The sequence below is a fragment of the Pipistrellus hanaki genome (genome assembly GCF_964339955.1).
Source record: "Pipistrellus hanaki genome assembly, chromosome: 12".
Classification (NCBI taxonomy): Eukaryota; Metazoa; Chordata; class Mammalia; order Chiroptera; family Vespertilionidae; genus Pipistrellus; species Pipistrellus hanaki.
This window is the reverse complement of record NC_140514.1, coordinates 38,555,222-38,567,370: the sequence shown is the minus strand read 5'-3', so window position 1 is coordinate 38,567,370 and position 12,149 is coordinate 38,555,222. Positions and strand designations below refer to the sequence as shown.

Sequence of the window (12,149 nt, the reverse complement as noted above, 5' to 3'; positions counted from 1 at the left end):
CTCTGAAGAGGTCAGACGGCAGGGTCCCTGGGGCCCGCAGGCAGAGAGAGGAGACAGAGAGACTGTCCACCGGGGTACGAGGGGCTTCTCCTAACGGGGAGGCACCGCGGGGCTGGCGTGGAGCAGCGGGGCGCCGTTTTAGGAAGGTCAGAGGATGCATTGGAGGTGCTGCAGGACATCGGTGGAGAGGTGTGGTGGGCAGTTGGGATAGTGATGAGATGGGGGGCTGGGCCAGAAGGACAGGGTGAGCGCCACTGGCCGTGGGGGGAGAGGGGCTCTCAGGGAGAAGCAGGAAAGGGGTCGGATAGAACAAAGGATATTATTCATGGTGGCGGCTGGGGCAGGGGCTGAGGAGGCGTAAGCAGCCAGGGTCAGCCATGGCGAGCTGGCTCGGACCCGGACCCGGCTGCCCTGCGGAGATGATGCTCAGCACAGAGCCAGAGCTGAGGAAGCCCCCTTGCTGTGGCCCCGGGGCTGGTGGTGGCCTCGGGTGGTGCCCGAGGGGGTCAGTCTGATGGCCGGCACGCCTCCCCAGGAGAGCTGTTCCTGGGGTGCTCAGAGGGTGAGGACCTCCTCCTAGCTCCTGGCCTGGGACCAGTGCCCCGAGGGCCCAGGCTCCCTTCTGTCCTGAGGACAGTGGCTCGAGGGGGCCAGGCTTTGGCAGAAGCATTTTTAGCCAAATCCTCCGAGAACCTGCGAGGGCAGCCCAGCGCGGGGTCCACTTCTCTCAGACCTGCCAAGGTCCACAAGGCATGTGCCCAGCCGTGGCCCACCTCCGCACCCAGCTGCCAGGCCAGCCAGGGGGGCACAGAGAGGGCCGCTGAGCCCTCCCTGTGGTGGCCGTGTCCCTGTGTGCCCCTCCAGCCGCCCTCTGGCCTCCACATCACAGACGGGCATCCCACAGGCACCTCCCACTCCACATAGCCAGCCCTGAATTCATCTTCCCCAAAAGCTGCTCTCCTGCTGGCCTCTCCGGACGGGCCCTGCCCTCCTCCCAGCTGCCCTGGCCAGAGCCAGGGGATCCTTCTCCACCCTCCTTGGCCCCCACAGCCAACCCCCCATCACGCCCTGTCCTTAAGGAGCAGTACAGCACCAAGGGGCTCAGCCACCTCCTAGGGTGGTCAATCTGGCCAAGCTAACCTCTCCGGGCCTCAGTTTCCTCATCTGTAGAATGGGGGTCATCCTACTTCCTACCCCACAAGGCTGTTACGATTAGTTCATATCTGCAAAATTCTTAGGACAGCACCTGGCATAGAACGTGCGCTTCCCGAGGTTGCTGTCCCCTCGATGCCTCCTGCATAGTCCACGCTGCCCTCTGCTTCCCCTGCCCCTCCCTCCCAGAGTCCCGCCTGAGGTGATGCCTGGTCCGGTCTCCCATCCCTAGAACTGCAGCCATGGTGAGCATCTGGACCATGGGGACCGCTGTGCTCACAGACCGTTCCCAGGGCTGCATCCACCTTCGGGGGCCCCGGAGGCCTGTCTCGTTTGGACCTGAGCTGCCCGGTAACTGTCCCCTCCCAGAGGCAGCAGGCACTTCAGGCTTCTCCGCCTTTGCCTGGGGGACCCTCGCTCCAGGGCTGACCCCTGGCCTTCCCCCTTCAGAGTTCACATCGGGCCTCCCCTCCCCTCCCCCAGGGAGCATCCAGATTAGAGGTGAGTCACACGCACCTGCTCTGAGCCCCTACAGCACAGCCTCCAACCTCACACCCCTGACCTCGTGTGCTCACGCTTGCACCGGTCACGTGAGGGCTCACGCCGCCCCTCGTCAACCTGCTCTGCGCTCAAGCCTTCGGGAGGGCTGGGGGATGAATGGATGACCTGCCTGCAAGCCCGCCACTGGTGCGGGGAGAGGGAGGCAGTTCTTTGGGGAAATGTTGTCCTGGTCCTTCCCAGGGGAGGCGCAAAGGACCAGGAGGACAGGCGTCGGGCGAGATGGTGACCACGTATCAGGGTGAAGGCATCGGTCACACCTGCCCCAGGGGGTGGGCTGGCAGGACTGAGAGAGGCACGCAGAGCACATCTGCATATGCTCACACTAACTCTGTAGGAAGTAGAAAGGCCACTCTTCACTGTTAGGACCGGGAACGGCTGAGAAACGAAGGTCCGAGAGGTGAAGCTGCCGGAAGCCACAGGGCTGGGGAAAGTGACAAGAACCTACATCTCTGTAGAGGGCCGGCTGAGAAGGCACACGGACATCCTTTAAATTGTCAGCTGAGCCCGAGGCACTGGCAGAGTACCTTTGTCCAGGTGTCAGCAGGGGCGGGTCTAGATATGTAAATCCAGTAATGCTAGAGCCTAGTTAACAATGCAAATAAGCTGAGACCGGTTTAGCTCAGTGGATAGAGCGTTGGCCTGCGGACTGAAAGGTCCCGGGTTTGATTCCAGTCAAGGGCATGTACCTTGGTTGCGGGTACATCCCTAGTGGGAGGTGTGCAAGAAGCAGCTGATCGATGATTCTCTCTCATTGATGCTTCTAACTCTCTATCCCTCTCTCTTCCTCTCTGTAAAAAATCAATAAAATATATATTAAAAAAAAAAAAAGAATGCAAATAAGTTCCTTTGACCCTATAACATAAACCTGCTGCGTGGCTCAGGTCGCTCACTACCTCTCCATCAGAGAAGATGGCGCCCACCTTGATGAATCTATCTCTGCCTCTTGGTCTCTTTCTTTCTTTCATTTCTTAATCCCCAGCTCCTCCACTCAGGAACCTGACTGTTTCCTTTTCCGCGATGGAGATGGACATGGAAAACAGAGAAACAGCATCTCCTTGACATTGCTGCTTCTTAATAATCGTCATAGTCACCATGTGTCTATGGGAATTTTTGTTTGTGCGCTATCATAAATTAGCTATTCTCCGTGACGGGCCAAAGGTGAGGAAGCCAAGGCCAGAGCAGGTGAGGGGTGAGCCCTGAGTCTGGGCCGCACAGGGAGGAGATGCAGAGATGCGCCGTCTCCCAGGCCTCAGAGCCCCCATTCTCCCGCACCCAAGGCCCCCTTTTCCTGACCATCAGCCACGTCAGCAGAAGCCCCACCAGAAACCCTGGTCCCCGACATGGCCTTGGGGGAAGGAGGGAGCCGCCTCACTTGCTCCCCTCCCCCCGCCCAGCCAGCTCCTCCTGCAGATTCCATCAGGGAAATAAGAGGTCGGGGATCAGAGACACAATGCTCCCCATTCAGGTGAGCGGCCGCCCAGGGCCCACAGCTGCCGCGGCTGCAGGGAGATTTATGACCTGCTCTAAATGTCACCTTTTCAACTCCCCGCGCTGGCTCCGCCACCTCTGGACTCCGCGCGGCTGGACCGCTGGCCAAGCGGGGCCGGGAGACGTGCCGCCGCTCACCGCCACCCACGAGCAGCACGCCCGGGACGGGCCGGCGGAGCCAGGAGGGTGGGCGTGGGTGCCCGGCACCCCTACCTGCAGTCTGCGATGAGCCCATCCATCAGCTGAGCCACCAGGGCGTCCACGTCCTCGGAGGAGCACTGCGCCTTCAGGGCCAGGTGGACCTGCTCCAGGCCGGCTTCCTGGGGGGGGGGGGGGTGGGGGGGGGGGAGGCGGGCAAGAGTCAAGAGGGTCGCTGCAGGGCGAAGGGGCACCGAGGACCCCAGCCCCACGCCCCGGCACCACACCCAGTCCCCAAGCCAAAGAGGGAAGCCGTTAAGCAGGGGTCTTCAAACTATGGCCCGCGGGCCACATGCAGCCCGCAGAGGAGTCTGATCCGGCCCGCCAGGTTTTTTGGGCAGTGAGCGCAGCCGAGGTGTTACAGTAGGAATTAGTAGTTCATAGTCCAGCCCTCCAGCTCTCTGAGGGACCGTGATCTGGCCCCCACTTTAAAAAGTTTGAGGACCCCTGCGTTAGAGCAACGACGAGACCAACAGGACACCTCAGGACCTGTCCTGGCTCAACACAAGCCAGGGCTCCCACACCCAGCGGACCCAAAGCCTGAGCCCGGGCTCCAGCCTGGAGCGCACGTGGTCACTAGGAGGTGGGGCGCTCCGGGCAGCTCCTCACAGGCCCCTGCAAGCCAGCTCCGCCGGCTCCGGGGGAGTGACTGCTGAGCCCCTCTGTTCCCCGCCTGGGGTGGGCTCTCCTTGAGAATCCACCACCCGGCCAGGCTCGGGCACGGCCTCCCTGCTTCGGGAGCCCTCAGAAACCTCCAGTCACGGTGTTCCCGCCCAACAAATGCCCCTGGCCTTTCCCATCCTACAAATGCCCACGGTCGGAGTCAGGCAGGGGTCCACCTGGCGTCTTCCATGGAGCGCATCTCCAGCCTGTTCCTGAGCTCCAGCCCTGGGCTGGGAGGCAGGGATCGCCCACAGAACACCCCCAGGCAGCCCTGTCCCTCAGCCCCCACGCCTCCCCACCCCCAGCTTCCCGCCCATGTGCTCCTCCCTGGCACCACCGGGCAGGACGGGCCCTGGAAGTGCACAGCCCCGGGGACTGTCCCAGGAGAGAAGGGCTGGCCCAGAGGACCGAGTGTGGACTTAAAAGGCGTCGACTCCAAGTCCCCCTGCACCTCGTAGTTTGCCAGTCCCAGGGAAGGCGTGGGCCGCCACGGCCCTCCACCGGGGCCTGCATCCTCTCCCAGCCACGCCTTCCCCTTCTTCTCCCACCTTCCCTCCCCGCGGCCCTCACCTCCTCACCCACAGACGGGCCGAGCCCTTCACACCCCTTCCCTCCAGCATTGCCTCACGTGCTCCAGCCGTGTGGCCACACCTGCCTCATGTTCCCACGGGCCACGCGCCCTGTGGGTGAGCCTCCACTACATGCACACACGGAACGGCCTGGGGACACCACCCGGGCACCGGCTCCCGCCCTGGCCTCTACCCTTCTGCCCGCTGTGATTCCCCTTCCCTCCCCGGCCAAGCGCCAGGCCGGCCACACCCACCCTCCACAGGCCGAGCTCTGGAAGCATCCAAACCAGGATTTACCACCTGCCTCTCTCCTGGCTTCCTAATTCCCAGTCCACCCCTTCCTCTTCTGACAGACCCCCAGGACCTCCCAGCCCAAGACGGAGGGATTTCCACCCAGACCCTCTCCTTCCCAGGGCGGTCCCTCTGCCCTGGGCCACTGCCACGGTGCCTTTCCCGGCTCCCGTCCCACCCCGCGCGGCTCTGAGACGCCTCCCTGCTGCTCCCTGGCCCTCCCCCTCCTGCAGCTCCTGCTACTCCTGAAGTTTAGGACTTCTGTGTGGGCGAGCCTCAGCCCCCCTCACTGAACTGACTCCCTGAAGGCAGGTCAGCTTCTTGTTCATCTCTAACTTCCCTGTGGAAGCTTCTAGCACATCCCTTCTGTGATGACATCTGATAAAATGTCAAGGGCATCTGATAAAAGAATGAGTGAGCCGAAACCGGTTTGGCTCGATGGATAGAGCTTCTGCCTGCGGACTGAAAGGTCCCAGGTTCGATTCCGGTCAAGGGCATGTACAGTGGTTGTGGGCACATCCCCAGTGGGGGGTGTGCAGGAGGCAGCTGGTCGATGTTACTCTTTCATCGACATTTCTAGCTCTCTATCCCTCTCTCTTCCTTTCTGTGGAAAATCAATAAAATATATTTTTTTAAAAAGAATATAAAAGAAAAAAAAAAAGAATGAATGAGTGAGTGAGTGAGTGGGTGCCAGGCTGTTCCGCTCCTCGCTCAGCCCTCTCGGCTCTTTTCCGGTGCCGTCTTCTCCATCAGCCTGAGGGCTCCCCGGCACCATTCTCACCCCCTGTCCCCTCTTCCCCCGCAGCCTGGGCCTGTGAGGCCCGAGGGCCCCGGGCACCATGGCGGTCTGCGGGCACCGCTGTGTGTGAGCGTGTGCGCCCGCGGGGCCGGTCGGACGGCGCCCACCATGGTGGTCTGCGGGCACGGGCCCTCACTCACCAGCCGGTCCGCGATCCTGAGCAGCTGGTTCTGCGCCTCGATCCTGTGGCTGATGTCCTCCCAGTAGGACGACAGCACCACCACGGGCTTCACGTTGCCCCAGGGGAGGTAGTAGTAGTGGCAGCCTGGCGGGACACGGAGGGCCTGGGGCTGAGCCCGGGGTGCGGGGCTGGGGGAAGTGGGGGGGGGCCGAGGGTGGGATGGATTCAGGCCCTGGCTCCCCCTCCCCACGAAGAACTCCGGGGGACACACCCGCGTGGGACAGTGTTCCCCAGAGTCCAGACAACGCGCCCACGCTCCCCCTCGGTGCTGAGGACAGCTGCTGCTCTCCCTGGGGTTCCTTCATGCAGCAAAACGGGGGGTGGAGGGGGGGCAGGGCGGGGTGCTGTCTGAAGGACGCTGGGAACCCCCATTCTCTGCATTCTCTTCGCCAAGCCCCTCAGCCACCAGGTGACAAATGACGCCACGGGTCAGAATCAAGGCTCACGATGGCCAGCCTGGGCAGGCCAATCGGTGGGTCCTGGCAGCAGGGCCCCCTGGAAGGTGATGGGGGAGGAGGCACAGGGGGAAGCCAGCAGAGGGTCCCCCACCCCCAGCAGGCCCTCCAGTGGGCCTCTGGCAACTTCAAATGGGAGGCAGGACGCAGGGCCCGGCCCCCGTCCGGGTCCGGGGCTCCCTCCAGGCCGCGGCTCCGGCCTCACCGTCGAAGACCGCCCGGCTGTACTGGGTGGTGGAGGCCAGCGGCAGGCAGGTGTTGTCGAACTTGTTGCCGTAGTTGCCGATGCTGACCTCGAACTGAATGGCATCGTCCACATCCTGCAGCATGGAGGCGGAGTAGAAGGCGGCGAAGAGGGAATACTTGCGCCTCCGGAGGTACTTCTGGAAGCAGAGGGGGCGGCCAGGGGGTCACCGGGAGGAGGGAGGGGGGCACGGGGTGCCGAGGGGCCACGTGCCTGGCAGGCCCCGGCTGTGGCCGGCGCCCCGTATGAATCCTGGCCGGACGGGCGGGTGGCGAAGGGTCCAGCGAAGCAGCAGCACCCGGATTGGGTTACGAACCGAGCAAACTCATTCCAGGCCTGTGTGCTTGGCCACACGCCTCGGAGAAGGTTACGCCTCCACGGCCATGCTGCTCCCTAATCCAAACCAGCAGCCATGGCACCACCACCGCGAGGGGCCCGGTCTCCTGCCTCTGCTGAGGGCTCTCGGCCCACTGCTCAGGGTCCCCCCGCACCAGCCAGCCCTGCGGGATCCACAGGCCGCCATGGGCTTGGGACCAATGAGTCCCCCGGTCCCCTCAGGACATCAGGCACAGGGCTGAGGACATGGGAAGCACTCTATCACAAGGACCCAGGTGGCCAGCGGAAACCGGTTTGGCTCAGTGGACAGAGCGTCGTCGGCCTGCGGACTGGAAGGTCCCGGGTTCGATTCCGGTCAAAGGCATGCACCTGGGTTCGGGCACATCCCCAGTAGGGGGTGTGCAAGGGGCAGCTGATGGATGATTCTCTCTCATCGATGTTTCTAACTCTCTATCCCTCTCTCTTCCTCTCTGTAAACAATCAATAAAATATATATTTTTTTTAAAAAAGAACCAGCCGAGACCGGTTTGGCTCAGTGGATAGAGCGTTGGCTTGGGGACTGAAGGGTCCCTGGTTCGATTCCGGTCAAGGGCATGTACCTTAGTTGCGGGCACATCCCCAGTAGGGGGTGTGCAAGAGGCAGCTGATGGATGATTCTCTCTCATCGGTGTTTCTAACTCTCTAACCCTCTCTCTTCCTCTCTGTAAACAATCAATAAAATATATATTTTTTTAAAAGAACCAAGGTGTCTGTGCAACCCCCTTCGCGGGAGGCAGAGAGAAGAGGGGCCCATGCGAGGGTGTGGATCATGTAAACAGTGGTAACAGCTAACCCTGGTTGAGTGCTTCCTGCAGTGGGTGTGAATTAGATCCTCACAGCACCCTGACGAATGTCATGATCACCCCCATTTCACAGACGGGGGAACTAAGGCCGCTGGCAGGCGGTCAGGCCACGACGGAAGCCAGCGCCTGCTGACGACAGAGCCTGGCCGGGCAGACTCCACACCTCGGCCTCTTAGACACAAGGCCCAGCTCTCCCCCTCGTTGTTCCGATTCACTGGAGCCTCAGTTTCCTCATCTGTGAAATGGGGGTGCGAACGGCAGTCATCTCGTGGGCGCCGGGAGGACTCGGGGACATCGGAGGGTCACCAGCACAGTGTCTGACACACGGTGAGGGCTTCACACGTGTGAGCTATTCTTACATCCCTGTCACTCAAGAGCCTCTCGGTTCGTATGGAGCTTAGACTTTTAAAATGCTTTGCTCCGCCAAAACCGGTTTGGCTCGGTGGATAGAGCGTCTGCCTGCAGACTGAGAGGTCCCGGGTTCGATTCCGGTCAAGGGCATGTAGGGGGTGTGCAAGAGGCAGCTGATCCATGTTTCTCTCTCATCGATGTTTCTAACTATCTCTCTCTCTCTCCCTCCCTTCCTCTCTGTAAAAGTCAATAAAATAAATTTAAAAATAAAGAATTAAAAATAAAATGCTTTCTTTCATCTTTTCTGAGTCTCTGAACATTCCTCGGGGAGGCGGGATAGCTGGAGGGTTACTCCCAGCGGAGGCACGGAGGCCCGGAGCGGCGAAGGCCTGTGAGCGTGGGTGGAGCCAAGCCTTCCTCCCCCGGACACCTCCCGGCCAGCCGCCCTCACGCCTCACCTCCACCCGGAGAATGTCGTCTGCAGAGAGGTCCTCCACTTTCTGCTCGCAGTGCTCCACCAGCTTGGTCTCCAAGGACAGCAGCACCCGGCCTCGGTAGGCCACTCCTTCCCCCTGAGAGCGGAGGGGGGGTCACTAGGAGCAGGGGCGCGGAGAGGAGGAGGAGGAAAGCGGCCTGATCTGGCCCTCAGGCTGCTCTTTCCCAGGTGGCCCCTGAGCCGCCCCATCACCCGGCAAGTAAGGAAGTGGCCCAGAGAGTCCGGATGTCAGGCTCAGCCTCCCAGAGGGTCAGGACCAGACTCCAACCCAGCCAGAGGGGAGATGAAGCCTAGACAGATTGGGGGCAACGGGGTCGGGGGGAGGGGGGAGAGAAAGACCTGGGCCCCTTGGGGGCCAGGAGAGTGGGGCGTCAGGCTGGCCCTGAAGGAGAGCAGAAGCGAGGGGAGTGGGCGGGAGGAAGGGGCCGGGATGGAGCCAGGCAGGGGGAGGGCCGCTTGCAGTGCAGGTGGCCCCGGTACCGTCAGGCCAGGCGGAAGACCTGGGCGTCTGGGGAGTGTGGGGTCTGGCGGACTCACCCTGCCCATGTTGAGCTCTGCGTAAGGGTCCGGGAAGCCGGTGAACTCCCTGGGGCTGCCGTAGAGGTTGACGTAGCAGGGCCCAAAGGTGGGCAGGAAGCCCAGATGGTCGTCCGCTGGGGGAGGGTTGGGGGAGGGACAGGCAGGGTCAGCGGGCTGGCCACCCTCGGGCCTGAGCCCACCCCTGGCCTCAGTTCTCACACAGGCCTGGGGAGCGGTGACAGGGACGAGAGCGCCATGGTCTCTTCGGCGTCCCTCTCACCCTCACCACCATGCCCAGGGGTGGACATGTGTGTTATTTCTATGACCTCGTTTTATAGACGAGGAAACTGAGGCCCAGGGACACAAAGGAGCCCGTGACTCCAAGGTGGCATGACCCAGAAGGGTCTGAGTTCAAAGTCCATGCACCAAGCCAGCACGTAAATCTGGGGCCTGGGTGCTCCCCTGCCCCCCTCTCAGGCCACCCCCATCCTCCAGCACCTCCCCCCCCCACCCATCCCTGAGAGAGGGAGGCACAAAGGAAGCCCCAGAACCTCAGGAGTGGAGAGGCCATCTCTCAGGGCACCAAGGAGCGGGCCCAGCCAGGTCTCCCCCCACAAGCAGCCGCTGGCACATGCCTTCCGCCCCTGGCACAGACCCTAAGGGCCCAGGCAGCCCTCCTGCTCCCTCACTGTGCACACTACCGCCCCCCGGCGGCACAGGCTGGAGGAGCGCTGGGAGAACTGCACTGACGTCAGGGGAAAGCTCCTCTCAGCATCCTTTCTGGGGCCCTCTTCTGCTCCTGTCATCACTTTCCAGCTGGCAGCCGTTCCCCAGGACGGGACCTCCCTGGCCGTACCCTGGGGATGTTGGGGGTGGAGGCTGGGGTCAGGGAGGGGGGACAAGAGCTACCTGGGGTGCTCCAGTCCGTACAAGGAGTAAGAGGGGCACAAAACAAATGGCCTCGGCCACGAAGGGCTGGAGCCAGACCTGAGCTGTGATCCCCGAATCCCAGCCAGGGGTGAGACGCTGGTGGGGGCACAGGCTGGGGGCAGGGCCGGGGCTTGAGAAATAAGGAATTCCTGACCAGAAGGCAGGAACAGCATGCCTCCCCCAGAGCCAGGGCCCCCCTGTGTCCATCTCCATGCTCCCTCCCGTCGGCACAGACAGGGCTCCGGCACGGGGACGGGGGCGGGAGGCCCAGGCGATGGAACACGGGCACTGCCGATTGTTTGTAACCATGGTCTCAACGAGGAGCTCCCTTTCGGATTTCAACTTGGAGAGTTTTCAGCTCACCCTGCCCTCCTCCTGGTCCCCAAGATGTCCCCTTCCCCGCCAGGGACACCCGTGCAGGCCCCACCTCCTCCCTGCTGGGAGAGTGGGTTCATTTGAGCGTCTGACGGAGCCCAGCAGATTTAGGAAGGGGGTTAGGTAGTGGGAGGTAACTGCCTTTAAAGCAATTCATGTATTCAATCAAAATTGAGAGGTACAGCCGAAACCAGTTTGGCTCAGTGGATAGAGCGTCGGCTTGGGGACTGAAGGGTCCCGGGTTCGATTCCGGTCAAGGGCATGTGCCTTGGTTGCGGGCACATCCCCAGTAGGGGGTGTGCAGAAGGCAGCTGATGGATGACTCTCTCTTATCGATGTTTCTAGCTCTCTAGCTCTCTCCCTTCCTCTCTGTACAAAATCAGTAAAATATATATATATATATATATTTTTTTTTTTTTAATTGAGAGGTACAGTCAAAGAAAAACTAGGAGACCCTGGTGGAGAACCTCAGACCCACGTCAGGCAAGTCAAAACTTCCCAGCAAGCAGCACCCTCCTCCCTCCAGCGGAGACCCCAGGCCCACCCCTCCTCTTCCCCACAGCACGTACTGTCCGAGGCTGGAGGAGGCTTGGCCACACCTGCAGGGTCCTCTGAAGCGTAAAGAAATGGAAAAGGGGTTAGGATGGGCATGGCTCGGAGGAAGTCTGGTTACGTGAACGGGGATGTGGATGGAGAGCTGGCAGACGGACAGAGGGAAAGACAGCTCCAGTGTGGGAAACAGATGTGGCCCAGCCCTGCTGTGAATTTATCGCCAACTAAGTCCCCAACACAAGCCAAACACAGCCCCCAGCACCCTGGTGAGCCCTCAGGTCCCTCCCCGCTGGTGTCTGCGTGCACGTCTGTGTGCTCTGTTTGCCAGTTGAAAAATTGGACCCAAAACTTGACTCGATACATTCGAGAAATAACAGAGAAGAAAATGTGCTTTTCCACATTATAGCCAGAAAAGTGAGGGAAACGAAGTACAGACACAAAGAAAGGGTGGGGGGAGCACGAAAGGGCCAGAGCCAGGCAGCCAGGCACACCCAGGGCTCCACCCAACAGGCAGGTTGACACCGGGGACCCAGCGCCCCGAGATGCGGCATTTCAAGGCACAACATCTCCATCTAGTGGCCATTTCTAGTATTGCCACTGAGGGCACCGTGTTGCATTTTCACAACAGCAGACACTTGGGATCTGGCTTCGGGCACCTGCCTCTGCAAGTGAAACACACTGACAGACACTGTCCATTAGCTAAAGGTTCCCCACATTTGGGCATGGCCCTCAATGATGGCCAGGGGTGTATAGAAGTAAAAGGAGCAGGGAAGGAGATGCTCTGGCAAACTTCCAGGTTCTTGGAATCCATCCCTCACGTCTAGGCAATTATGAGATGCCCCCCAAAAAGTGAGCGCCCCTCAGTCACCTTCCACGGTCTCCTCTGATGTTTGCCCTTCCCCATGCTCCTCCTCCACTCAGCTACGTCAGTGGTCAGCAAACTCATTAGTCCACATTAGCCCAATGTCAACAGTACAATGAATGAAATTTCTTTTGAGAGCCAAATGTTTTAGACTTAAACTTCTTCTGATGCCACTTCTTCAAAATAGATTCGCCCAGGCCGTGGGCGAAAGAGCCGCATGTGGCTCGAGAGCCGCAGTTTGCCGGCCGCGGGGCTAAGGGTAACTTAGTTTGGGGTCATGGCCAA

The 12,149-nt window shown here is 61.0% G+C and overlaps 1 protein-coding gene across 21 annotated transcripts in view; it reads right to left on the bottom strand.

Annotated features, from left to right (window-relative positions):
* Nucleotides 1–12,149, bottom strand: part of DYSF (dysferlin) — a 192,137-nt gene that overhangs the window by 102,064 nt on the left and 77,924 nt on the right. For 12 of the 21 annotated variants that reach the window (XM_084901152.1, XM_084901143.1, XM_084901145.1 and 9 more), the window contains 6 exons: nt 11,020–11,061; nt 9,164–9,279; nt 8,589–8,702; nt 6,563–6,740; nt 5,862–5,986; nt 3,415–3,521 (listed from right to left, as the gene is read on the bottom strand). In XM_084901152.1, coding sequence (XP_084757278.1) covers nt 3,415–3,521; nt 5,862–5,986; nt 6,563–6,740; nt 8,589–8,702; nt 9,164–9,279; nt 11,020–11,061 — 682 coding nt within the window. The remainder of the gene's footprint in view (nt 1–3,414; nt 3,522–5,861; nt 5,987–6,562; nt 6,741–8,588; nt 8,703–9,163; nt 9,280–11,019; nt 11,062–12,149) is intronic. The other 9 variants (XM_084901159.1, XM_084901147.1, XM_084901149.1 and 6 more) reach the window with 1 other exon arrangement.